The 27,351-nt window shown below is 33.6% G+C and overlaps 2 protein-coding genes and 1 long non-coding RNA gene across 4 annotated transcripts in view; 2 read left to right on the top strand and 1 right to left on the bottom strand.

Moving 5' to 3' along the window:
* Positions 1-6,398: 6,398 nt before the first annotated feature.
* LOC127163652 (uncharacterized) lies at positions 6,399-18,851 on the top strand. Its single transcript, XR_007827516.1, has 3 exons — positions 6,399-6,665; positions 16,520-16,623; positions 18,453-18,851. It is a non-coding gene; the product is annotated as an uncharacterized LOC127163652 (long non-coding RNA).
* Positions 18,852-19,771: 920 nt separating this feature from the next.
* gxylt1b (glucoside xylosyltransferase 1b) lies at positions 19,772-27,284 on the bottom strand. The gene is made up of 7 exons (XM_051108515.1): positions 25,535-27,284; positions 23,676-23,862; positions 22,911-23,042; positions 22,444-22,695; positions 21,171-21,294; positions 20,919-21,091; positions 19,772-20,802 (listed from the first exon to the last, which is right to left on the bottom strand). The coding sequence occupies exons 1-7, from the start codon at positions 25,702-25,704 to the stop codon at positions 20,641-20,643; spliced, it is 1,200 nt and encodes a 399-aa protein (XP_050964472.1). The 5' UTR covers positions 25,705-27,284; the 3' UTR covers positions 19,772-20,640.
* The window catches only part of pphln1 (periphilin 1), a 42,933-nt gene continuing 40,685 nt past the window's right edge, over positions 25,104-27,351 (top strand). Inside the window, exon 1 of one of the 2 annotated variants that reach the window (XM_051108518.1) lies at positions 25,104-25,211. In XM_051108518.1, coding sequence (XP_050964475.1) covers positions 25,176-25,211 — 36 coding nt within the window. In that variant the 5' untranslated portion in view covers positions 25,104-25,175. The remainder of the gene's footprint in view (positions 25,212-27,351) is intronic. The other variant, XM_051108516.1, reaches the window with a different exon arrangement.

The following is a 27,351-nucleotide window of genomic DNA, read 5'->3' as shown; positions in this document are numbered from 1 at the left end:
CATCCATCCATCCAACCATCCATATCTATCTATCCATCTATCCGTGCATTCTACTATCTTTATCCATCCATCCATCCATCCATCCATCCATCCAACCAACCAACAAACTTTATCTATCCATCCATCCATCCGACCATATCTATCCATCTATCTGACCATCCATATCTATCCATCTATCTGACCATCCATATCTATCCATCCATCCATCCCATCCGACCGACTATCCATTCATCCATCCATCCATCTGACCATCCATATCTATCCATCCATTCATGCGACCCTCTATATCTATCCATTCGACTACCTTTTTTCATCCATCCAACCAACCAACAAACCAACAATCTTTATCCATCCATCCGTCCAACCAACCAACCACCCATATCTATCCATGTATTCGACTATCTTTATCCATCCATCCATCCATTCCATCTGACCGACCATTCATTCATCCATCCATCCATCTGACCATCCATATCTATCCATCCATTCATGCAACCCTCTATATCTATCCATTCAACTATCTTTTCCCATCCATCCATCCAACCAACTAACTAACAAACCAACAATTTTTATCTATCCATCCATCCATCCATCCGACCAACCAACCAACCATCCATATCTATAGATGTATTTGACTATCTTTTTCCATCTATCCATCCAACCAACCAACAATCTTTATCTATCCATCCGTCCTTCCGACCAACCATTCATCCATCCATCCATCCGTTCATCCATCCATCCAACCAACCAACCAACCAACAATCTTTATCCATCCATATTTATCCATCCATGCGACCATTCATATCTATCCCTCCATTTGACTATCTTTATCCATCCTTCCATCCATCCATTATTCAATCTTTATTTATCCATCCATCTATCCATCTATCTGTCCATCCCTCTGACAATTCATATCTATAAAAATAATGCTACATCTTTTAATTTGCAAAACAACAGTTCCATGTTTCAATTGTTCTTGTGCATTCAGAGATCCAATTGTGAGTGTTTTGAAACTACCATATTTGAAGCCAAAGTCTGAACAGTGCCTGGCATAATTAAAAGCTTATACTGTGAGACATCAGTGCCCATGTTGAGATTCATTGAACAATGGCTCTTAATCCCACAGTAAGCAGCTGTTTGTGCATAGAGATGGAGTCAACCTGAAAATAAGGCAGTACTGCTCCAAACACGGCAGCGACTCTAATCCTCCACACGGCATTGCAGATTCATGTTTCATATTCAGAAAAACAACACTTGTGCACACTGAGAACAAAAGGAATAATTTGCATGCAAGGAGAGATAATTGTATAGACAGAAGTCAGAGAAAAAATAGACAAGGACAGCTGTAGATCTTGGCAGGTTTGGTGACTTTGTGTCACACGTAAAGCGGCACTCACACTGGGCAAACCATTCTAAAGCTATGTAGGTAAATTTGTTTCCTCTTTCAGATTTGGAGAAATTTAACATTATATCACTTGGTCACCAATGGATCCTCTCAGAATGCAGCTTTTCACTTCATAAGATGGTAACTGATGGACTGGAGTGGTGTGGATTACTTATGGATTATTGTGATGTTTTTATTAGCTGTTTGGACTCTCACCCATTCACTGCAAGGATCCGTTGGTGAGCAAGTGATATAATGCCACATTTCTCCAAATCTGCCAAATTAAAAAACACTAAGTGATCTACTTCTTGGATGGCCTGATGGTGAATACATTTTCAGCAGGTTTTCAATTTTGGGGGAACTATTCCTTGAAGTCAGAGTTGGGGATTTTAGCAACATGAAGGACAGCGACTGATGTCCAGTATCAAAGTTGAGTAAAGTTTCATTTTATGCAATTGGAGGGAGGGGATTCATTTCTAACTTTGCATGTAGTGCAAGACCGACCGAAAATCCATTCAGCCTCCATGCTTAGATCTCAGCAGGTGCGCTGCGCATTTCAAATCAACCCCCTTCTGGCCCCCTCAGCTCTCATTGGTTTGTTAAGGTGCAGTTTTTAGCACAGGCAAGTTTTGGCAGTCAAAAACATGAGCGCACAGGAGGAGAAGCACAGTAATAATTAGCTGAGCTGACAACATGCCAACAGCTCACACGCACACACACACACACTTATCAGCCTCATTTTGTCTTCTTTTTATTCCTTTCAAAACAAAGCAATGTTCAGTTTGCTTGTACTGATTTTGTTGTGTTTCAAACACCATTTTGAGCAATTATCCATAGAGGAAATCTGGAGTAACACACTGACATTAATGGAAGCTAGTAAGGGTTGGGTATTGTGGATCAATTCTGCTGCATTATTCTTGTTCTTTTGTTTTGAATAGGTCATGTTTTGCAGAAATTTGGCAGCTTGATGGATGTTGATTCAGAAAGGAAATGGTAATGTTTTATGGCAAAAGATAATGCTCAGCTAAAAGCTTTCTTCTCTTCAACAGCTGCTCAGTTCAGCTGTATTGATCCAGCACAGGTGAGATGTTTCCTTGGCACACCTCACAGATCCGCTCATTTTTGTTTAACGCTTTTGTAGTTCACCAGTCCTTCAAAATGCCCTCAAAGCCTTGGCAAGAGCAAAGGACGGCAACAGATAGAACATGTTTCTTTTTTGTTGCTTATGTATCCTTCAAGCACAATCTCTTTAGACTAGGTTTCAGTTTGATTGAATGAGCCTAAGTAGCATATGCCAAGGTCTTTTTTTTTTTTTTTTGCATTCAAAAAATCTTATGATTAATAGGTCCACACATAGTCTGTTGATAAATTTACACGAACTCAAATATGATGAAAAAAGCATCCGGGTATTTCAAATGAATGATTTTGGGTAGTTTACTTCCTGTGGCGTGACATGCTGTATTCCATCTAAACATCATTTTGCTAATTAGTTCTAATTATTATGCATGCAGCTTAATGAACTCATATTGAGAGACTAAATGGAATATTTGCATTTTTAAAGACTCATTTGTCACATCACTGAACTGTTTAAAATGAACTAGTATATGGTATATTGTAGTATATGGTAGGATATAGTAACACATTGCCATGAAGTTAAATTTGTTACCATCAGTTAATTCGTTGACATAAACTAAGAATGAAAAATGCATTTATTAATCTTAGTTAATGCTAATATCAACTATTACAAAGTTTTGTCTGTTATTATTATTATTATTACTATTTATTAATAGATATAAGCTAACATGAACTAACAAAGAACAATTGTATTTTTTATTAACTAATGTTAACAAAGATTCACAAAGACTATAAAAAAATCCATTTCTAATTGCTAATTAACAAATTACCTAAAATATTCATGAATATATGCTAAAACATACAAAATTCAACCTAAAATTCTGATATTGAATGAAAAAAAGAAAACTAATTTATTCTGTTTTTTCCTTTTAAAATAATTGCATCCACTATAGTGGTGCACATTGTTTAGATTCGCACACCAATATTCTGAGTGCTGGATCTAATAAGCACGAAATGGCATGTGCCAATCAGCCATATGGAGCTTCCTTTCTTCCTCAAGCTCTAACACTCACAAATGTTTGTGGTGCAGAAAGTGAGACTAATTTTATAACCATGAATGTGGCTGGTCTTCCACTTTTTGTGAAAAACTTAATGGAGGTGTGAGGTCTGACAGCCCAGTCCTGTTCCGACTGAGGAGCGCAGATGGCGCCCCTCTCATAGAAATCCTTTTGAAATCCCTTTGAAGCCATGAAAAAATGAAGAGCGGATGAAAATAAATTAAGAGATCCACTCAAGAAGATTGAACTGGCTGATTCAGACTTTATAGGAACCCGAAGTGTGATCGCCGGACTTTTACTGCAGCAAGAAGACTGATGTTTGATATTTCACATTGTGGCAGGTTATTGATTTATTTTATCTTATTATCTGATATGCAATCAACATTTTATCAGAGCACTGACTTCAAAAAACACTAATTTCTAATGCCACTGTTTTTCTTCGGAACTAAAAGGAATTTAATTGAAATATGGCACTTTATTCCACAATAAATACAGTGTTAAATCACTCCAAAAGTGCACCAACTGCAGGATGTATAATGCAAGAGTCAGACATGCACTTCTGTGATCAATAAAAGATTCATTTGAGGAAAGGATGTGAGTGTATAAGTAAACGCCCGGTCACTCTGCGTGCAGACTAATCAGATTACCTGACAGCAAGATAAACAGTCCTACATGGAGATATTGATTCAGCTAATTAAACTCAATAAAAGTTGTTTGTGATTGGAATCATAACCAAAATCAGTCAATGCAAGATAGTCAGCAAATTAGACTTGTTGCATTTGTGTATCCGGCGTATTGGCGCCACATTACTTTGGCTCCAGACTCTTGTGTTAATTTCAATGCTCTTGAGTAACTTGTGTTGGGTGTGAAGATGGGACCAGTGCATGTCTTGGAAAACCTTTTATTTTAATTAAAAATAAAAGACGGCCTATAAGATGAAAGCTAATCGGCAGTCCAGAGGAGCAGAAGGTCAAGGGACAGACAGTCCCAAGTTGCACACTAAAAGGTCTGTTTTGAATTAAGAATGCTTTTTAAATTACAAATTAAATTGTATAAATCACAAAAATGCAAAACTGTGAATCAACTTTGAATTTAAAAAAGTGTAATTAGAGTTATATTTTAAGTGAATGGTAAATTGCCTAAATTGCCTAAAATGCCCAGGTTTTGGCTTTGTTTTCATATTGTTTTCATACTTGCTGAAAGGCTGAAACATGGTTTGACCAATAGCATGCAGTCATTGTACATAATTAACCAATCGCGGAAGGCAAGAAGATGGAATCTACAGATAATGGTCAAATGTGCATAAAAATTTTATAAGGACTGTGGAGAGCACTTCTTAAGTAAAACAAAGCCAAAACCCAAAACATTTTGCTCAATTTAGATATTTAGAAAAGAAAAAGAGGACGTATGGTCACTCTATACGACTGTTGCTTGTTAGACTGTATGAACGTGATCCCAGCTATAAGCCATATCACATTGTTGGATCTTACTTGTCATCAATGTCAATGACTGTGCAACAGTCAAGACTTGTTAAAAATGGACACACGCAAGAACACGCGGTCTGGAGTTTTATAGTTCCTCGTCAGTTCGTGACATGTTGTGACAGTGAGCTGCATTCATACATGGAACTGAAATGGTGGCTAGCAAACAAAGTCTCTAGCATTAATTTTAATCATGGCTTGTCTTGAAAAGTTTTTGGCTTTTTTACTTGACAGTCGTAGTAGGGGAAGCCACACTGTAGGATTCTGCCTCAAAACGTCTGACATTGACAGAATTTCATCAGAAGTAAAACCTGATCGCAGTGCTCATTATTCAGTTGGCGGTGAATGTGTCAAACTAGGAACTGACTAGGATAACTAGGATTAGAAGAATTTTTAGGATTCACACAGCCAAATTGAGGCCAAAATCGCACAGTGTGCGCCCATCTTAATACATTTTACTTTTAGTATTTTTTAAAAAATTTTAGGTCAAAGTGATGATAAATGATATCATACATACAACATATGTGACCCTCACTCTTAAAAAAAAATATGCTGTGAAAGGTTCTTCACCGTGATGCCATAGAAGAACCATTTTTGGTTCCACGAAGAACCATTCAGTTAAAGGTTCTTTAAAGAACCATCTTTTTCTTACCTTTTTAGAATCTGAAGAACCTTCTTTCTCCACAAAGAACCTTTTGTGACACAGAAAGGTTCTTCAGATGTTAAAGGTTCTGAACGGAACCATTTAGACAGAAAAGGTTCTTCTATGGCATCGTGAAGCACCTTTATTTTTAAGAGTGCTGGACCAGAAAACCAGTCATAAGGGTCAGTTCTGGAAATTGTGTGGTTTGTTAGGATAAGACAATATTTGGCCGAGATACAACTGTTTGAATATCAAGAATCTGAGGGTGCAAAAAATCCAAATACTGAGAAAATCGCCTTTAAAGTTGTCCAAATGAAGTTCTCAGCAATGCATGTTACTAATCAAAAATTAAGCTTTGATATATTTACAGTAAGAAATTTACAAAATATCTTCATGGAACATGATCTTTACTTAATATCCTAATGATTTTTGGCATAAAAGAAAAATCAATAATTTTGACCCATACAATGTATTTTTGGCTATTGTTACAAATATACCTGTGCTACTTAAGACTGGTTTTGTAGTCCAGGGTCACATGTGGGGTATTTCCAGACCAGACATAATAGATTTTTTAAATAAATGTTTGAAATATAATCCACCAAAAATGTATACTGTATAACCTATATGTGTTTCTTTATATTTACTAAATTACCTATCATTTTATAAACCACACTGGTAGAACACTTCATTTCCCAGAATGCTCTAATTGACCCAAATGGTGATGTCATCAAACATGTCCTTAGTTAATGTGGCTACACCTGCCTAGACTTTGTGTGAACTTGAGAAGTGCTGACTTTATATATATATTGTTGGGTAAAAGTAGTGGCAAAAATGGCTGCAAAAAGCTAAGTTAGTTTTGAGAAAATTCTAGCATCATTTGAGCAAGACCAAGTGAAAGCGAAGGATTTCTGGCACAGGTGTGTTGCTGCACCTAGTTGCCACCTGCTCCATTTTGGGACTGATGATAAAGTGAAAATGAACTGAAGAAATGCAGACCTGCCATCACACAAACAGTTCATATACAGGTAGGTTTCTCTGGGAAAATTGGTTGTTTTAGTTGCTCGTGCTACACATCCCCTTCCATCTGTATTTTTTCTCAATTCATTACATGTACTCAAATCCTTTATAAACTGTTCCTCTCTTACCTAGCTTGTAAAGTGATTGTGTTTCCATGTGCCGTCTAGTGTGTTCATTATCAAATGAGAATCTTTTCTGTCAAGCTAGTAAATGCACCACATAATTGATACCTGCACCTTGTTTCGACTAGATGCTGGTTCATTATTTGCCTGAGGCAATATGAGTCCTTTCACATGCTCATTTTATTATTAGATAATGTATTAAAAGCATTATATTGTTTAATATCATTACTATGTTTCATGACCTCGGGCTGTGATGAAAGGAGATGTCTTGTAAACTGTTTGAACTATAGGTTGAGGTGCGAGTTGTTATTATATTCAGCATTTAGACTTCCGCTTCACTTTCTGCTCAATTTATTAGAGTGAATGAGAATTTGAATGCCTACAATGACAGCCTGTAATGCACTACAACATTATGACAATGTCGTTCATTAGAGTAAATTGCCTTCGCTGTTCATTTAAAACAAACCAGGCCTGGTGACGTTTGAAAGGTTTTTGGGTGCTTTCCGTCTATTGTCTATTTGTGTCTCATTGCAGCTATTATAAATGCAAAAATGTAATCATGTATCTGCATAGATCTCCAGGCTTCCTCTGACCTCGATACGCTGAATGTTTCTTTCTAAGAACCAGTGCGTTTGCTGGGAGTATTGCTCATATCTCGAAAGGGAGTAATTATTCAGAAAAACTGCTGTGGAAAGCAAAACTGGGCAAATATAGCAAGACCTAGATACAGAGATTGAGAGCTAGTGTATATATGTGTGTGTGTGTGGATGCATGAATGTACACTATTGGAAAGAGACTGATCGGCACATTAGTTTAAACCTTCACTATTCGTTAATATTTCTTATTCTAGTGTGATACATTGCACCAAAACAGGGATCTGTCTTCATATCTGTAATATAGAGTGTTTTCACAACACGTCAACAATTGGCCATATTGATGGCACTGAATGTAAACAATGCCACTGAACCGAACAGAACTTGCAAATTTTGTTGATGGCCGATTTTTTTATTTTATAAACATAGTTAAATTTCGCTATTGTATAGATATTATGAGCACCTAAACCTAACCACTCTCAACAATATGAAAATGTACAGTAGAGTTTTAATATAAATCTATATAATTGTATATTGTAAGTAGGATTGGGTGATTTTTCTGATTTTGTCAGTTAATTTGAATTTAATGTTTTGACATGTTTTTTATTTTTTAGAAATTAAGGAATCGCTTTGTTGAATAGAAATATTATGTTAGAATTAGACAGTTTGACAATATGCCAATGAAAATATATTAAAATAAAAATATAAAAATATGAGAAGGAACTTCTTTTAACTTAAGTGGTGTGTTTTAGAATGAAGTTTCATGCATGAGATGCTGCAAGACACGTGAGTGCAACAGTCAAACACGTCCATGTTTACATAGAAAAGAAAACAATGGAAACGCAGTGCAATCGAATAAAAAAACCTGTGAAGAACTACTACTGTATGTCTGATATTTCATGTTTGCATCATGGTAACAGGTTGAAAGCTGCTATTCATTGTTTTTACAGAACATTTTAGTCTACCGGTGTTATACCTTAAGTCCACTTCCAGAACAAAAATTTACAAATAATGTACTCACCCCCTTGTCATCCAAGATGTTCATGTCTTTCTTTTTTCAGTCGTAAAGAAATGTTTTTTGAAGAAAACATTTCAGGATTTTTCTCCATATAATGGACTGCTATGGTGCCCCAAGTTTGAACTTCCAAAATGCAGTTTTTAATGTGGCTTCAAATGATCCCAGATGCGGTTGTAAACGATCCCAGCCTGAGGAAGAAGGGTCTTATCTAGCGAAATGATTGGTTATTTTTATTAAAAAATACTTTTTAATCTGAAATGCTCATCTTGTCCTGCTCTACTTGAAGTCTGTGTATTCTGGTTCAAGACAGTTAGGGTATGTCAAATACCAATCGTATTTTCTCCCTCACCTTCAAAAAAGTTTTCAAAATCACCTTACATCACTGCAGAAGTACCGACCCAGTCTATGCAAAGTGAACATGCAAAGAAGATCAAACACCCTTAACAAACAAACAAACAAAAAAAAAAAAAAAAAAAAAAAAAGTTGAGGGAGAACATGAGATGGGAGTTCAGTCTGATATTTTTTTATGAAAATAACCAATAGTAACCAATAATAACCAATAGTTTCACTAGAAAAGACCCTTCTAACTCTAACTCGGATTGTTAACAACTGCATTTGGGATCGTTTGAAGCTGCATATAATGGACTTAATAATAATTTCTTTACGACTGAAGAAAGAAAGACATGAACATCTTGGATGACAAGGGGGTGAGTACATTATCTGTAAATCTTTATTCAGGAAGTGGACTTCTCTAAGTCAGTTTGAATTTGAATTACCTTGACTTCTAAGATTTATTTTTTTTTTTTTTTTTAAAGCATTTTCCTAGTATTATTTCTGAACATATAATATGTATAAGACAGGTTTGTACAAGATGTAGTTGTAGTTCATGCATTTTTTCTGCAAAGATATTTAACAAGTGATTTGTTTAACATTTACATCATGTTGACAACTTCATGTGTGGTGCACGTGGAATAGAAGTTTCTAACTAAAGGGTTAATAAAGAAAAAGTTACTTGAATTATGTTGTACTTACATTTTCAAGATGACTAGTTAAAAATATATAAATATAAATATTTTTAAAAAATCAAGAATCGGTCAAACGTTCTAAAGAAATTGAGATTTTAATTTCTCAGTTTTCTCAGTTTTTGTTTCAGATGTATCACCGCAAACTAAATAAAAATTAGATGATTATGATTATTTGAAGCTTTGGCTTTGTTAAATAATTAGGTGTTTTGAACAAATAGGTTGAATGATTCAATGACTCACTCATAAAAACAGTATCTGAATTCAAAATAGCATACGTTCACTATTTCTATTACATAAAGACATGGCATAAATAATAATAGTAGTATGCTATTCCAGCATTTTAGAGGATCTAAATGTTGTAAAATGGCAATTTTCAACCATAATGTCAACTATTTTAATTCCAAATTAGTTTAATGTGATTGAACATTTAATTAACTTCATGGACTAAAAATGTGTTACAATGCTGTCACTGAATGTGCCTGTGCAAATGTGTGAAATACTAGAATTGCACAAACGAATACCTGCCAAATCCCAGTAGAGAGCGTAACTCTTTCAACAACTCGCAAGTTGAACGGCAGACTTGATTTTCCTCTTTCTATTGTCTCCAGTGTCATCTGTCACGGTACTTTTCAAGCACTGTAGATGGAAGTGTCTATAAATGGATCCCGGAGATGCAATCTGCACTGGTTTGTGCTACAGGCAGAGCTTGTTTACAGAATGTAATATATGATAATGCTCTTGGCCAGTTTCCCTAGTGGTATTTGAGATGATAGGGGCTGTGATTTCAATTGACATCCCCAACCAAACATCAATCATCTAGAACGCACAAAGAAATGATTGCCGCTAGTCGGCTGTGTAAGAAATGGAATATTATGTAAATGTACCCGATGTTGAAGGCCCAGGCTTGAGTGTCTCTTTCTTCAAAACAACTTTGTGCACTATCATGATTGATTAATCTTGCTAGGTGTCTCGATATCCCAGCGCGCAGCATCCCCTCGAGCGTCGGGACTGTCTCGCGTTCGGCATCTGTCAGGATCCGTATTCCCCTGCCTGTACCGACACATCCTGTGAAGGACAAATTAATTAGCTGGTGCAAATGCTAGCAGATGGCTTTGAAGGACACTCGCTCTACCTCAGGTGAAAACACTTGCCCAAATTCGTGTCGATTTCCCTTATCGCACATCTCAAGATGCTGCCATGTGTCCACCCCAGAGAAGCCCCTGAAGTATGTACTCGGGGAAAAACCGTATGCTGCCGTTTCACAATTCAATTTTTCAAACAAAAACCCTGATTTGCAGAAATATTAACCCGGCGAGAAGGATAAGAAAGATTAATTCGACGCCATTACAAAGCTTGGCTGGAACAGAAACCAGCGTTATCCGGCGCGGCCCGCTTTCACTTCCAACCGCAATTACAAATAATCAGTCCAATCAGTATGCTAATCTTTCGTGTTCAAACCGACGATTCATCAAAGTCGCTAATTCGCCGGCTGTCTCGGGTCTTTTATTTTGCCCTCTTTTCTGCAAATGCGATAACCGGTTAACATTATCGCTGCCTTATCAGGCCCGGGCCAGAACAATGGTACCAGTCCAAGCCTGAATGAACTGAAAAGGTGGCGGAGAAGACAGCCATTGTGATTTTTGTCACTACGCGGCTGATAAAGAGAGTCTGTGAGGAGAACGAACGGAGAGGCCTATCAATTATAGCTCAATTGTTTCCTATTCATTTCTAATTTAATGAGGGGGGAGACGGTAGCATAGTAGCGCGCGGTATGGAAACAAAAGCCTGCGCGAGCCTTCTCAAACGAACACAGAAATCCCCTCAAGTCTCATGTTATTGTTTGTGTGCTTGAGTCAATCGCATTGAGAAACAAAAGATCTAAATACAAAGCTAAGCTAGCGAACTCTAGTGTTTTGAATGACAGTGAATTCATTACTCCTACCATTTTTTTTTTATGACAAAGGTTGTGGTTTTATCTGTTTTTAATCTGTCTTGTCTTAAATTTGATGAAGCCGAGGCACTCCGTGCCAAATTGTGATGAGTTTATCAGCATAAACGCATAGAAGGCGTAATTATGCTCATACAGTGATTAAGAGTTAGATTTCCCACAAGGTACGACGAATTGTCTCGCGCATGTTCGCACAGATTGCGACAATGAATGTAAACACGAAGTCATCAAATGAATGATTGCTCGTGTCTAATTGGAGACGATGTAGAGGAGGGGGTGCTTTATTGACATGGGTCTTCGCACAAATCAAAGGTTCAGAAAAGGAAATGAACCATTCAGAAGTCATCGCGAATGACAGATATTCCTCGACGTTAGGGGAATGTGGTGACTGCTGCGTTTTTGAAGCGCGAAAGTGACAGTTTAATTACCTTTGCCTAACACGAAGATGGAAAGGGTCTGAGTCACTGTGAGAGCACGTGTGCATTTACAGTGGTTTTTTTTTCTTTTGAATGATCCTATGAATCACGCGAATGCTCGCCGTTTTGGCAACCGCAGCACTTTTTGAACCTCTGCACCCTTCATGTGGATCCGCAGCTGAAATCAGACATGATTATACTTTGTGTTCATAACACCATTCGCTTTACTGAGTTTAAATGATGTGGCTTTTACCAAAGTGCATTTAAGGTTTAATGGTTCGAAAACCAATTGCGTAGATGATGTTTGGGAATGTGATTGTACTGTTCTGTGATGTTCTATGCCTCACTTTTAGAAAAATGGTACAGCTGTCATCTGGGCGGTATTCAACAAGAAAGTACTGATATGTGCCATTTAGGGGTAAATAAGGTACAAAAATGTACTTTTGAAAGGTTACTGCCTTAGTGACAGCTTTTGTACCATGTAATTAAAAGTTATAACAGCATTTAATTAATTAATGAGCTCCTAAAAATGGAGCGATTAGATGGAATATTTATGCATAATAAAAAATAGGTTAACTTTCACTAATGCTAGAAAAGTGGAGTGTTCAGGAAACTTGTTTGATAACAATCATTATTTTCGTAGTTTATCATGGTGATAAGTTCTATATATTATATTGTATTGTATTATATTATATTATATTATATATTATATTATATCATATTATATTATATGCTAGAAAGGTGGAGCGTTCAGGAAGTTTGTTTAAAAAAATAATTATTTTTGCAGTTTCACCTGGTGATAATTTCTGTATTATATTATATTATATTATATTATATTATATTATATTATATTATATTATATTATATTATATTATATTATATTATATTATATTATATTATATTATGTTATGTTATGTTATGTTATATTATATATGCTAGAAAGCTGGAGTGTTCAGAAAGTTTGTTTAAAAAAAAATATATATATTTATATATATATATATATAAATATATATTTGCAGTTTCACCCAGTGATAATTTCTAATATTATATTATATTATATTATATATCATATTATATATGCTAGAAAGGTGGAGTGTTCAGGAAACCTGTTTAAAAACATCATTAAAAAATCATTATTTTTTCATCATGTTATGTTATGTTATGTTATGTTATGTTATGTTATGTTATGTTATGTTATGTTATATTATTATATTATATTATATTATATTATATTATATTATATTATATTATATTATATTATATTATGTTATACTATATTATATATGCTAGAAAGGTGGAGTGTTCAGAAACTTTAAATATATATATATATACATATATATGTGTGTGTGTGTGTGTGTATATATATATATATATATATATTTTTTTTTTTTTTTTTATTTATTTTTTTTTTTTTGCAGTTTCACCCGGTGATAATTTCTATATTTATATATATTTATTATATTATATTATATTATATATCATATCATATCATATCATATCTATATATGCTAGAAAGGTGGAGCGTTCAGGAAGTTGTTAAAAAAAATAATTATTTTTGCAGTTTCACCTGGTGATAATTTCTGTATTATATTATATATCATATCCTATCATATATCATATCATATCATATCATATATTGTATTGTATTGTATTGTATTATATTATATTGTATTATACTATATTATACTATGTATGCTAGGAAGGTGGAGTGTTCAGGAAACTTGTTTTAAACCAATAATTATTTTTGCATTATTTTATATAATTATTATATATATCATTATTATATTATATATATATATTGCTTTAAATGAAGTGGTTAAAAATATAAATTATAAACTACACATTTATAAAACGGTGTTTGAAAATGGTGGAAAACTTGAATGATTTATGTACCAAATATATTTTCACTTTCCATTTGTATTTCGAGACATGAACATCTTTTTTCTTCATTACCTATTAACAAGCTTACTTTTAAAATTTCATTTTAGACTTTTAATCATGTTGATTAGGTCGACTTTTCTCTCTCTTTCCCTTTCCTTTCCCCCGTCCCCGACATACAGTCAGTCACGAACTAAGTCACAGAAAGGCAAGTTATATAACCTGTCAGACCTAGTGCCTCTCAGCTTTAACTCAGATCAAAGTGAGTCTGTCTTCCTGAAGATGTCCTTGCTATTTTTTTGGCTGCTCGGGTAGCAGCCACAGCACCAATATTTACTCGTAGTATCTTGAAGGAATTATCCTCTCCTTTTTCACCAAAATTAATTTCCATTTGTTTAATATAACAAATGCAATCTCACGGCAGTAGGTTGTGACATACACTTAAATAACGATTTGAGGCAGGGGCAGCTGACTGACATGTTTTGCCACTTTGAAGCCCACAGGTTGAGTTTCACTCTCATTTCCTGAATGAGATTTCCCTGCCATCTCACCCCGCAGACATCTGCATCCAGCTCACTGGGCTTCTTTATCAGGGAAAAGAGTTCAAACTGAATCGATACAGCACACAATGAAGTGGACTTGAGCGTAAATTGGCTCACTTGGGAGACGGAAGGCGTCTCTCGCTCCACATACAGTAAGAGAGAAGAGATATCTATTCAGGTCAGCATAAGCACATACATTCAGTAGCACAATGATGAATACTGACATTTGTGAGACGTATTGAAGGAAATGGCTTTATCACTGATGTATTTCTTTTGGTTTCAAGGTGTTTTCTGCAGTAAGAGATCGTTTGTTTGTCTGTTCATTGTTGGTTGTGTCTACTCAGCTCGTTTAGTCTAATTTGCCAGTGTTTGTAAACTGCTGTGCATTTAGTCATTTGTTATGTCTATGGCCAACCTGATCTCTTGACAAAAACTTACCTGTGGGAAGACGTGAAATAAGTACTGCTGTGTAGGTTTCATGACATATTCGATGTGAAATATCCACTGAGTGGCGCTAAAAGAGTGTTCAGGTTTGTTTTCCCCTGAACAGATGAACTTATGGTACATTTTATGTGACATTGGTTTTGTACATGTAAACGCAGTTCTGACTGCCATTGAGTGGCGCTGTAACTCTGTGACATTTTAAAATAACGTATCATCTGCACTCCACCTAAACTTACTAATATGAACAACAGCAAATGTGATGTAAAAACACAATCGCTAGCATGCAGTTTTAGCTTGTTTTTCGATATCTCATTTTTCAGTCATGTTTTTCACGGGATTCGTACCGAAGGAGTGCGCATCCTAAGTCCAATTCTGTGCCAACTGGGTTACCGAGCAAGTTTGTTACATCCAGAAAGCAAAACATATGGAGCTGTAATCGTAACTGTGTATAACATAATATAAGCATAATATAAGTTTATTTATTTATTAACTTCATTATTTATTTATTTAATGTCAGTTTATTTATTGTTAGTTTTCTTATTCATTTTATTGTTTATTTGTTTGTTGTCATATTTATGTAATGTCAGTTTGTTTATTTATTTATTGTTAGTTTTCATATTTATTTATTTATTTAATGTTATTTTATTTATTTATTGTTTGGTTGTTTGTTGTCATTTTATTTATTCAGTGTTAGTTTTCTTATTTATTTAACGTATGTTTATTTGTTGTTAGTTTTTTTGCTGTATGTTATCATATTTATTTAATGTTAGTTTTCCTATTCATTTATTGATAGTTTAATATTTTATTTATTTATTATTAGTTTATTTATTTAATGTAAGTTTGTTTATTTATTTATGTTTTATTCTTAGTTTAATATTTTATTTATTTATTTAATGTTGCTTATTTATTGTTTGGTTGTTTGTTGTCACATTTTATTTATTTAATGTTAGTTTATTTATTTGTTAGTTTTCTTAATATTTTTGTTTGTTTTTTTCTTTATTTTCTTTCTTTAATTTTAGTTTATTCATGTTTTATTGTTATTTTTCATATTTATTTATTTATTTATTTAAAGTTAGTTTTGTTATTGTTTTTTATTTATTGTTGGCTTTTATATTTTATTTAATGTTAGTTTTCTTATTGTTTGTTTATTGTTGGTTTTTATATTTTATTTATTTATTTAATGTTAGTTTCCTTCTCTATGTATTTATTTATTTATTGTTAGTTTTGTAATTTATTTAGTGTTTAATTTATTGTTTTATTGTTAGTTTTCCTATTTTGTTTATTTAATGACAGTTTTGTTTCTTTCTTTACTTATGTTTAATTGCTTGTTTTCATTTTTATTTATTTATTTATTTATTGTAAGTTTATTTATTTTGTTGCTAGTCTATATATTTTATTTATTTATTTAATCTTTCAGATCTTTCATTGTGAGTCATGTTTTTCACGGGATTCGTACCCAAGGATTCCACATCCTAAGTCCAGTTCTGTGCCGGCTGAGCTACTGAGCGAGCTTTGTTACATCTGGAAAGCGAAACATATGGAATTGTAATCATAACTGTGTGATTACAAGTACTTGCTGTTTTACCACCTCTAGTGTTATTGCATGTATTTCTCGTCTCGTGGGTAAGTAAATTACACTGTTAGCATTTTTGAGTGAACTGTCTGTTTTTGAATGACGACTATGACTGCACACCATGCCCATCGCAAAGGAAATATTGTGATAAATTCATATCCTAATGTTGATCCCAGTCCTGCAACGTGTTTCTAAGTTTGACGGCGTGTTTGTGCGCTTCCAATCTGAATAAAAATGCATAAATAAGCAAGTGAGAAAAGCAACCGGCTCATTTATTTCTCTTCCCATCTACCTGTTTCACAGCCACCGCTCGCCCATTGATTAGACGCCACATTGGCTGGGTTTGCACTTCCTGCAGACTCGGACCCCTTCGAGCGCCCACACAATGGGGACGGTTCGCGTGCCAGGTAATTGGCGTCTGTGGGGGGACAGGTGCTCCCACAATGCAGCGGGGCTCTCTGCCTAGTCTCCTTTCACATGACTGTAATTACCTAATTGAAAAGCTCACTGGGGGGAAATAGGAATGAGAGATAAGGTCTCTTTCACCAAACCGCAGGCTGCTTTTCTTTAGAGCTGAAAAAAAACATCTATTTGTTGCCACTTGAGGTAAATATTGTCCAAGAGGAGAAATGATGGAAAGGAAAGCAAAGATAGAGGAGCCATTGTAAACGAGCGGCTGATTCAGACAGGCAGGGTTTGATGGAGGACACACACAAGGAAATGGACAATAGAGCCACAGATTTTTGTTTTAGACTGCATGTTTATCTCCCGTCCATGAACTGAAGCGATAAAGAGTGGACATGAATGTAAAGAGTATAATGGCAAACTATGAAAGGAGAAAATAAAAATGTTTACAACTATTTAACAAATGGACAGGGTTGCGTAATTTCTGATATCTGCATATTAGTATAAAAATTAAGAGTTCAAAACATGGAATGTTAGTTTGCATCACAATAGCATGAAGTGAACTTTGAAATGGTGTTTTATTTATTTATTTATTTATTTATTGAATAGTTATTTTTCATATTTAATTTTTAAAAAATTTAGTTTTCTTATTTATTTAATGTTCGTTTTCTTATTTATTTATTTATTTATTTATTTATTTATTTATTTTTAGTTTTCATATTTTCTTTCTTTATTTAATTATTGTTAGTTTGTGTATTTATTTATTTTTAGTTTAATAGTTTATTTAATGTTAGATTTTTTATTTATTTTATTTATTTATTTATTGCATGTGTTTCATCACAATATCATTTATTTAATGTTTGTTTTCATATTTTATATATTTATTCAATATTAGTTTTCTTATTTATTTTTTATTGTTAGTTTTCATATTTTATTTATTTAATGTTAGTTCACCTATTGTTAGTTTCAGATTTTATTAATTTAATGTTAGATTTATTTATTTATGTAATGTTAGTTTTCTTATTTATTGCTAATTTTCAAATATATTTAATCATTGTTAGTTTAATATTTCATTTATTTATTTAATGTCAGTTTTATTTATTGTTAGTTTTCATGTTTTATTTAGTTATTGTTAATTTATTGAGTTATTGTTAGTTTAATTATTAATTTTAGTTTAATGTTTTATTTATTTATTTATTTCATGTTAGTTTTAATCACAATATCATTTATTTATTTAATGTTATTTTTATATTTTATTCATTTATTCAGTGTTAGTTTTTCTTTATTTATTTATTGTTAGTTTCATATTTTTTATTTAATGTTACTTTTCTTATTTGGTTTTTAATGTTTGTTTATTTATTGTTAGTTTTCATATTTTATTTATTTGTTTATTTAATGTTAGTTCTCTTATTTATTTATTTATGGTTTTGTTTTATTGTTAGTTTTATATTTTATTTATTGTTTAATGTTACTTTATTTACTTATTTATAGTTTCATAGTTTATTTATTTCATTTTTTTAATGTAATCTTTAAACAGCTTTAGAGAGAGAGATTATAATATTAATTTTAATTAAGACAAATCCTGTTAGTCTTTTACCAAAAGGCCCTGAATGTCATCATCTAATTGTTTTACCTTACTCAAAATAAAATAAAGTTACAGAAATCAGTATCATAATTTTAGAAGATCAGTAAATATACAACTTCACATGTATTCAAATGTTTTCTTTTTGATTTATTTATGTAACTGATGTACCATTGATTTTCAGGAAAGAGGTGAATTGATAAAACAAATAAATCCCTATTATTGTTCTCTTTAAACGTTGGAATATAGATTCCTGGTATCATCATCCTCGTTGTCAGATCCAAGAGGACGACCACCTACAGGCCCTCATTATTGTTCTATGAAGTCTAGCCTTTGACCTGCACATCCTTGTAAATCAGCTCTTGTGCCTCAGGTGGTCCACACATGGATTATTTGCTGCTACATTGATCCATGAGATGTAACTATGAAACATGACATCAGTCTCCTCATTGTGTCCTGTAGTCTGTGAAGTCATCACAACCTTCAAGCACGGGATGCTGATACTTCAAATGAACCATATGCAGGTCAGCTTCTGTATTATAAATGAATTAGGTTTTCCTTCTGTCATTAACATCTATGGCTTTAAGGGGTTGCCAAGTAATGATATCTTAATCGTTGTTCCCATTATAGAAACTTCCCGGGGGCCATTTCCTCTTTTTGTGTGTGCTCCGAGAGCTTTAACAGAGTAGTGTCTTAAATTACCTCAGATTTCCACTTTGTCTGTCTCAGCCTTTTATAAGTTGGAAAAAATTAATATTGTTGGGATGTGGTTCAGTATTTACTGTTGTGTTATGTGATCACAGAACAAAGCCACTGTAATGACTCTTAAGACTCTGCCTGCATTCATACAGAACTGAATCAATGCTGCACCCTGGTGGAGGAAAGTCTAACTTTTTTAATGCAAAGAAGTAGAGTTTGGATTATATTTGTATCAAATAAATTGAGACTTCACAGAAAAATACATGTATTTGATAGTGAGTGTCTAGTCCGTTTCTGCCTTAAGTTATTATTTTTCCTGAACACGCTGTTTCATTCAGAAATATCATGTTACAAATGCAAAATGTTCTTTCAGCTTTATCTAATTTTCTAAAAAATAATGTAAAATGTTAAAACTCCACCTTTTCAGTTTGTAGTTTGTGTTAAAATCCTTCTGTTGCTTCTAAATCGATTGGTTTAAAATAAAAGTTCACCCAACAATGAAAATTCACTTACCCTTCAAGCCATCCCAGATGTAGATGAGTTTTTGTGACGAGTTTTGTACAGCTAAAAATACACTCCACTCTTACGGGAAAATAAGGTAGATATTATACTTTTATATTATTGTTATGTTTTTATCAGCTGTTTGCACTCTTATGACGGCACAAATTCACTATAGATGATCCATTGGTGAGCACTTAATGTAATGATGAATTTCTCTAAATCTGTTCCAACAAAAGAAACAACTTTTCAAGCAAATTTTCAATTTTAAGTAATTTTTCCTTTATTATTTTTCCTCATCGCTCCAGTAATTCTTCTCTGGGCAATTAAAGTGATATCACAAACTTTATTTAGTGATAAATTTTATTTCATATGAACATTATGTAAAATACAGTATTTACATTTTCAAGTATTTCCCAATTGATGCTATCACATCTTGCAGTACATTCAATATCAGTCTTAAAGAAACAGTACATACAAAAGCACTATAAAAGAATCATAATAGTAGCACAATGATTTGTGCACAGTAGTTTTTGTCATAAGCCAACCTAGAAGTATAGTGGTTGTATGATTTAAAGGGATAGTTCACTCAAAAATGAAAATTACGTCATTAATTACTCACCCTGATGTCGTTTCAAACCCATGAGACCTTTGTTCATCATTAGAACACAAATTAAGATATTTTTAATGAAACCCGAGAGGTTTCAGACCTGCATAGAAAGTTGAGTGTTAAATAAAGTCGTCATAAAATATTTTTGTAACCTTACTACCTTGAACGTGTCAGTTGCATTGTTGTCTATGCAGGGTCAGAAAGCTCTCGGATTTCTTTAAAAATATCTAAATTTGTGCTCCGAAGATGAACGAATGTCTTACAGGTTTGGAACGACACAAGGGTGAGTTATTAATGACAGAATTTTTATTTTTAGATGAACTATCCCTTTAAATCATACAATAGCTATATATATGAAACAAAAAATTGGCTTATTTGTTCCTGGAAATGACATCATACAGGTTTGGAATGACATTTGGATGAATAAATAATGACAGTGACTCTCCCTTTAACTTTTAAGACATGAAATGGCACCTTGAAGTATCATAATTCATATTTCATCATTCAACCCATTCATCGAACTGAACGTTCAGCAATAGCATTGCACAGATTCGAATGTGAAGAGCAGTGACTGTTCAATCCAGTCTCAGAGAATACATTTCAGTCATTGTTCAGTGACAACATCACGGCTCAGCCACCTGCTGGAGTCATTCTCTGGATCATCCTTACAGACTTTCCAAGTCCTCTGGTAAAGAAATGACTAACTTTCCCACAGTATGTATGAGTGGTTCCATTCAGCGCCTCCTCTAGTGGTAACAAAAATGATGTTATGAGATCCTCTCCAAATGTGTACTGCCAGAAACAAGTAAAGAGTGATTTATTAGCTTTGAAAAGACAAATGATTGGAAAAAAACAAAAAGGTTATGCTAAAAGTTCAGCTACTTGTAACTAACAAGAATACAACTCACATGTTTGAAAGCGTCATATACAGCCTTGAAGGCAGGCTGTTTGTCACTGTGAAATACTCCTCTGTTGCCATGTAGCATGAAAACACCCTCTTCCTCTGCCGGGATGCAGTTGCTGCCGTAGATGCAGTGGTCAGGACGGTAGTTCCAGTGGCAGGGCAAGGTAAATACCATTTCTGGGTGAACACACACATCTGTTAGAGACTTGAAAGGGAATAAAACTATAAGGAATGAATGAAATCCAGAAAGGCTTACCTGGATTGTAATGGAAGATGATATTTATCAGATCTTGATCACCCCAGGTTATGTTAAGCTTGTATTTCTGCAACAGAGGCATCAGAAGCTCGTCCCAACGTAGACCAACAGAGGTCATGTCATTCTGTACACACAGAGCGAAAGAAAAAAAAAAGTATGTAACGATTTCTAGGCAGGAGCTTAAAATAGAGACTTTTACTACCCTCTTCTGGACTGAAATGTAATTACAACATGTTAAAAAAACATTAAGATGGAGTCATAAACAGATGATTTACTAGAGGATGATTTTTTTTATTTCAATTTATTTAAACATACTGTTTTCAAGATCGAAAATAATATAAAAATGTTTCTTAAGCATCAAATCGGCAGATTAGAATGATTTCTGAAGGATCGTGACACTTAAGACATCGATAATGGCTGCTGAAAATTCAGCTTTGCATCACAGGAATAAATTCTATTTTAAAGTATATTAAAATAGAAAACAGTTATTTAAAATTGTAATAATATTTCACAATAATACCATTTTTACTGCATTTTTTCTGATTAAAAAAGTAGCCTTAATGAGCACAAGAGACTTATATATTATATATATTTTAAACTATATATCTTTATATTACTTAGGTAAATATTTTTTTTTTTTTTTTTTTTTTAAATTGCATATATTATTATATGCTTTTTAAATTAGCTTTGATTAATTTAATTAGATTAAATTATTTTTTCAATGTTTTTCTTTCTGTTTGTACAAGTACCACAGGTATTTTTGTAGCAATAGCCAAAAATACATAAAAATCATTAGGATATTAAGTAAAAATCATGTACTGTAAATATATCAAAACTTAATTTTTGATTACTAATATGCATTACTAATATGCATAGAACTTCATTTGGACAACTTTAAATGTGGCTTTCTCAATATTTTGATTTTTTTTTTTTTTTTTTTTTTTTTTTTTTGCATCCTCAGATTCCTGATTTTCAAACAGTTGTATCTCGGCCAAATATTGTTCTATCCTAACAAATCATACATCAATGAAAGCTTATTTATTCAGCTTTCAGATGATGTATAAATCTTAATTTCAAAAAACTAATGACTGGTTTTGTGGTCCAGGGTCACATACAAAATGTCACATGACATTTTCAGCCCACATGATTGGCCTAATCATGTTTGCCTCTGAAACAAGATGGCAGCATCCAGATTGAGTGCTTCTGCATGTGTCCGGGTACATCTGACCTCACCTAAAGGAAGAAAGTTTAGGGTCCGGCCCTCCAATCTCACCTTGAATTGTGCCACTCGCATCCGGGTCAAATTCATCAGCATGACGCCAGAGTTGATTCCAGTTTTTCCATAATACGGATGCCGGGAGAAGCGACTATACCAGGCAATCCGCGGCTCCTCGTGCTCTGGTGCCATGGCTACTAACTGTGTGGAGTTAAAATGCGTCAACATGTCCCAGATCAGCTCTACAGGCTGTAAAAAGAGGACATCAGTGTCCACATAAAGTAAGGAGTCCACTTCCTTCAGAATCATCTGTAGAGAAAAGAAATGAATTAGCTTGTCAAACTGCAATGTTACATTATCTACTTTTAGATATGTATAAAAAGAAAGCAACACAGCATTTTCTGGTGCACTCACTGTAACCTTTTCAGACATAAGCCAAAAAAATCAGCTTTTGCTTAAAATAGCTGTAGATGTTTCAAACTAAACATGCTGTTGAAATTGCTTTAAACTGCAGTAATGCTCACCGGTAAGAAGAGTCTCTGTGATGCACACGGCTTGAAAAGCTGACTCCACTCTTCATGGTTCTCATGGGGAAATGAAATGGGGTGAACGACATAGCTGAATTTCGCTCGGATGAAAGCGGGCCAGGAATCCAGCTGGAAAATGGATTGGAAAAGAGTAAATCTTTCATCTCTTTTTCACAGATTCCCAATGGTTCAGTAGCAGATTAAAGGAACAGTGCACTCAAAAATGAACATTTGTTAAAAATGCATTAATCCTCAGGCTTTACAATACATAGATGAGTTTGTTTCTTCATCAGAACAGATTTGGAGAAATTTAGCATCACTTGTTCACCAATGGATCCTCTGCAGTGAATGGGTGCCGTCAGAATGAGAGTCCAAACATCACAATAAAACACAATTCACATGACTCCAGTTCATCAATTAATGTCTTCTGAAGCAAAAGCTGTCCATTTAAAACACAAATCCATCATTAAGGTGTTTTAACTTTAAACCGTAATTTTAAAGTTTAAAAAAAACAGTACTTTATCTGTGCTTATTTTTCAGTTTTTTAGTGGAGAAAGCAATATTATGAGTAGAGGACTCGTATTTTAGACAGAAGCAATGATTTGAAGTTATAAAGTTGGACTCCCATTCTGATGGCACCCATTCACTGCAGAGGATCCACTGGCTTGGTTCTCTTTTGACATTGGGGAGATGTGTTCTTGTGTAACAAATGTAGATGTGCATGCATGCATATGTCAGAAAAGACAGTTGGCTCATACTGACTGCTGTTTTAATGTTGGAGTGTAACTGCTCCTCTGCAAAGATGTGAAATCTCAAGCCTCGGCTGCTGAGCACCGCTGCGGTCTTGAGCATGTTGACAGCTTCTCCGTGTCTCTCTCCACAGGCCACCACAGCCAGCTGCATCGACGTCTCTCGCTGTCCAGGTGAATTCACCTTGTGCGCAACATCTCTGTAAATAGATCAGTTTTAGTTTTATACTGAACACCACGAGTACAACTTCTTTTCCAACAAACAGTGAATTTTTAAATGATTTACTTATAGTTTGCAGTCATGTTTGCCATAAACATTTAAATAAACATCAAAATTAAACTTTTTTTATGTAACGAGACAAAAAAAAAAAATATTTGATGTTTAAAACTATCTTTGTTATAATAGTTAATTAAATGTATCTAACAGGTCTCACAACAAAGAAAAAACCTAAATGGGTTGATAAAAGCATGGATGAGTAAATAAGACCACAACTTCTTTTCTGGCAAATTGTCAGAAAATGACAGAAATTAGCATTTTTATTTTATAATAACTTGCATTAAATACAAAAAAGTTTTAAAAATTAAAAAAATATGATAAACTAAACTAAAAATGTCAACTAAATGTGATAATTATTAAATTAAAAAAAAATTAACTTAGGTATCACAACAAAGAAAATGACATCTCCAACAAAACAAGTTGTTTCTATTCCATAATTTGTGCAATTATTTTCTAGTTTAACAATTTTGCAATATACATTAAATAAACATGAAACTTTACTGTAACAAAGATGTGATAATAAATATGAAATAGATTTGTTTTTGTTATAATAGTTTTTTAAACATAAAAGGTTTGGGATCATTTTTTAAAGAAGCCTTTTCTGCTCATCAAGGCTGCATTTATTTGATTAAAAATACAGAAAAAACAGTAATATTGTAAAATATTATTGCAATTTAAAATAGTGGTTTTCTGTTTTAATATACTTTAAAATAGAATTTATTCCTGTGATGCAAAACTGAATTTTCAACATCATTACTCCAGTCTTCTGTGTCATGTGATCCTTCAGAAATAATATTTTATTTTATTTTATTTTTGGAACCTGTTACACTTATTTTTGAGATTCTTTGATGTATAAAACGTTAAAAAGAACAACATTTATTTAAAATAGAAATCTTCTGTAACAACATACCATTTAAAGTTAATTTTTGAAAGAAATTAATACTTTTATTCAGCAAGGGTGTGTTAAAATGATAAAAAGCGACAGCAAAAGAAAATATTTATATTTTGCAAATTCTTTTTATTCATCAAAGAATCTTGAAAAAAGAATCACAGGTTCCAAAAAAGTATCTTAGAGTTAAGGTAAATTAATTACACAAATTCATAGTCTAAATCACATATTTGTCTGTAATTTGAGCCTGCAGCTGAAACACAGGTGTGAAACACACCTGAGAGAGGCATGATTTGTCGTTTGTGGTCTGTTGCATCACTGCTCAACATCTCAACACCGTTTTCAACATGCCACCCTTCTCCTTTGACAATGAATCACCACAGGTAGGTGTGAACACCTTCCACCATAAACAGTTGTCGAGTTAGTGTGGAATTACACACGCTGTTGCCATGCGCGTTTCCCTTTTATGTGGAATGTGGGACGTTTCCTGTAGTTCTGACCTCTTATCGCTGGAGCATAAACTCACATTTAATGTCACATGTTGATTTTTTTTTTTTAACCCCGTATTGTAACAAACTAGAATTCAAACATCCTTCTCACTCAAACAAACAAACAAACAAAACTTTTAAAAAGTTAAATTACTTAAAGGAATTGGGCCAAACAAACATTGTTTTTAAACAAAATGAATGAAACAACTTGGATTTACCGGAGTCTGTGTGATTTGGTCGCGGTGGGTCGTTGTTTTGGTTCCAGCGGCGCCCTAACTTGCTTTAAACCGGTCGAAAAACTTTCAGCATCTTGTTTACTGAACAAAAATACTAAAGACAGAAGAGCGATAACTATGCACAAACTAAATGTATGAAAATACACACGCATTCTACAGGACACGGACACTGTTTTACTTAAAAACAGAGTACACTGTGTGTGTACTCGCCCACGAAAGACCACTAGCGATGTCCGGTTCGTGAACGAATCGTTCTATTGAGTCGATTCTTTTTCAAGAATCAGTTGGATCGATTCACGACACAGAAAATACAATCATAGAAATATGATTGTACGACAGTTTTAACAAAACTGACTTTTCTTAAGCATAGCATTTTTACTAAATGTTTATGAGCTGAATCCTAGTTGCTACAAACTGAACTTGGTTATATAAAAATGATAAATAACACCTTGATCAAACTTGAAAGAAAAATAGCATGTCATATAAAGAAATACGTGTTTTTTTAAATCTACTGGAACATTTTTAGAGCACGCAAATACTATGCCAGGCTGCCAGAAACCAAGCAATGACGTAATTACTTAAAGAACCGCTGTATCGGTTCTTTGAAATGATTTGTTCGAAGGAACCGATTCGCATAAATGAGTCAGGCACTAACGACCACCACCATCCCCCACATACAAGTTCTTCCCCCAATGGCGTGAGAAGACCCTTGCTTTGACAAATCCTTTAATATCAACTCCTTAAAACTTACTAGCAGCTATTTAAAGTTATTACTAAATATTTTTAGATGTAAACTGATTTTTATTAGGCCTTTTATTGTTAACAAATTGCAACATTTTTGAGTTGGATTACAGAATTATGTGACACTGAATTTAAATTATTAATAATAAATCACATTTGTTACACCAGGATTTGAATTTAATTATTTTATAGCCATAGTCACTGGCAGAAGAGTAAAGTTAAAATTAATTGTTAGCACCACACGTACTACTAAAAAAAATACTTGTGTAATACTGGTTAGTAACTAAATTAGTCATAGTATCATTAAAATAGTTACTAATATGTGACCCTGAACCACAAAACCAGTCATAAGGGTCAAATGAGATTTATATGTGTATGGTTTGTTAGGACAGGACAATATATGTCCAAGATATAACTATTTGAAAATCTATAATCTGAAGGTGCAAAAAATCAAAATGTTGAGAAAATCACCTTGGTAATGCATATTACTAATCGAAAATTAACTTTTGATATATTTACAGTAGGAAATTTACAAAATATCTCCATGGAACATGATCTTTACTTAATATCCTCATGATTTTTGGCATAAAAGAAAAATCAATAATTTTGACCCATACAATGTATTGTTGGCTACGGCTACAAATATACCCATGCTGCTTAAGACTGGTTTTGTGGTCCAGGGTCACATATGTTAATTGTGATATAAAATTGTGAATATTCATATTTTAAGAATGCCTACAGGCAGCTTGGAGGAACTGGACTTGATGTTCTTTTCTACCAGCAGAACAGGCTTTCTGTTGTTTATTTAAATCAGAGATAAAAGGAATGGAATGTTTTCTGCTGTATAAGGCAATGCCTAATGAGAAATGAATTGTCATGATGTGTTAAGACACGGCTGGTAGTTGTCAAGTAAGAAACAATACTCTTCCTTGTGTGACTCAACTCGTATGCCGCATATTGCATCACTCCTCATGGTGAGGTAAAAACCACAACACTTTGAAGACCCGCAGCGAATATCATCCTTATGCATGTCATGTGCATTTCACAGAGAACTGAAA

This window comes from Labeo rohita, chromosome 4 (genome assembly GCF_022985175.1).
Source record: "Labeo rohita strain BAU-BD-2019 chromosome 4, IGBB_LRoh.1.0, whole genome shotgun sequence".
Classification (NCBI taxonomy): domain Eukaryota; kingdom Metazoa; phylum Chordata; class Actinopteri; order Cypriniformes; family Cyprinidae; genus Labeo; species Labeo rohita.
The sequence above is the reverse complement of the archived record's forward strand: the minus strand, read 5'-3'. Positions and strand labels throughout refer to the sequence as shown.

Excerpts from the sequence above, each read along its gene's own strand:
- gxylt1b (XM_051108515.1), bottom strand. The coding sequence starts at position 25,704 with ATGCGTGTGTATTTTCATACATTTAGTTTGTGCATAGTTATCGCTCTT. Across the intron at positions 23,043-23,675 it reads ACTCCAACATTAAAACAGCA|CTGGATTCCTGGCCCGCTTT; the intron begins GTCAGTATGAGC and ends TCCATTTTCCAG. Across the intron at positions 22,696-22,910 it reads CACAGAGACTCTTCTTACCG|ATGATTCTGAAGGAAGTGGA; the intron begins GTGAGCATTACT and ends TTTTCTCTACAG.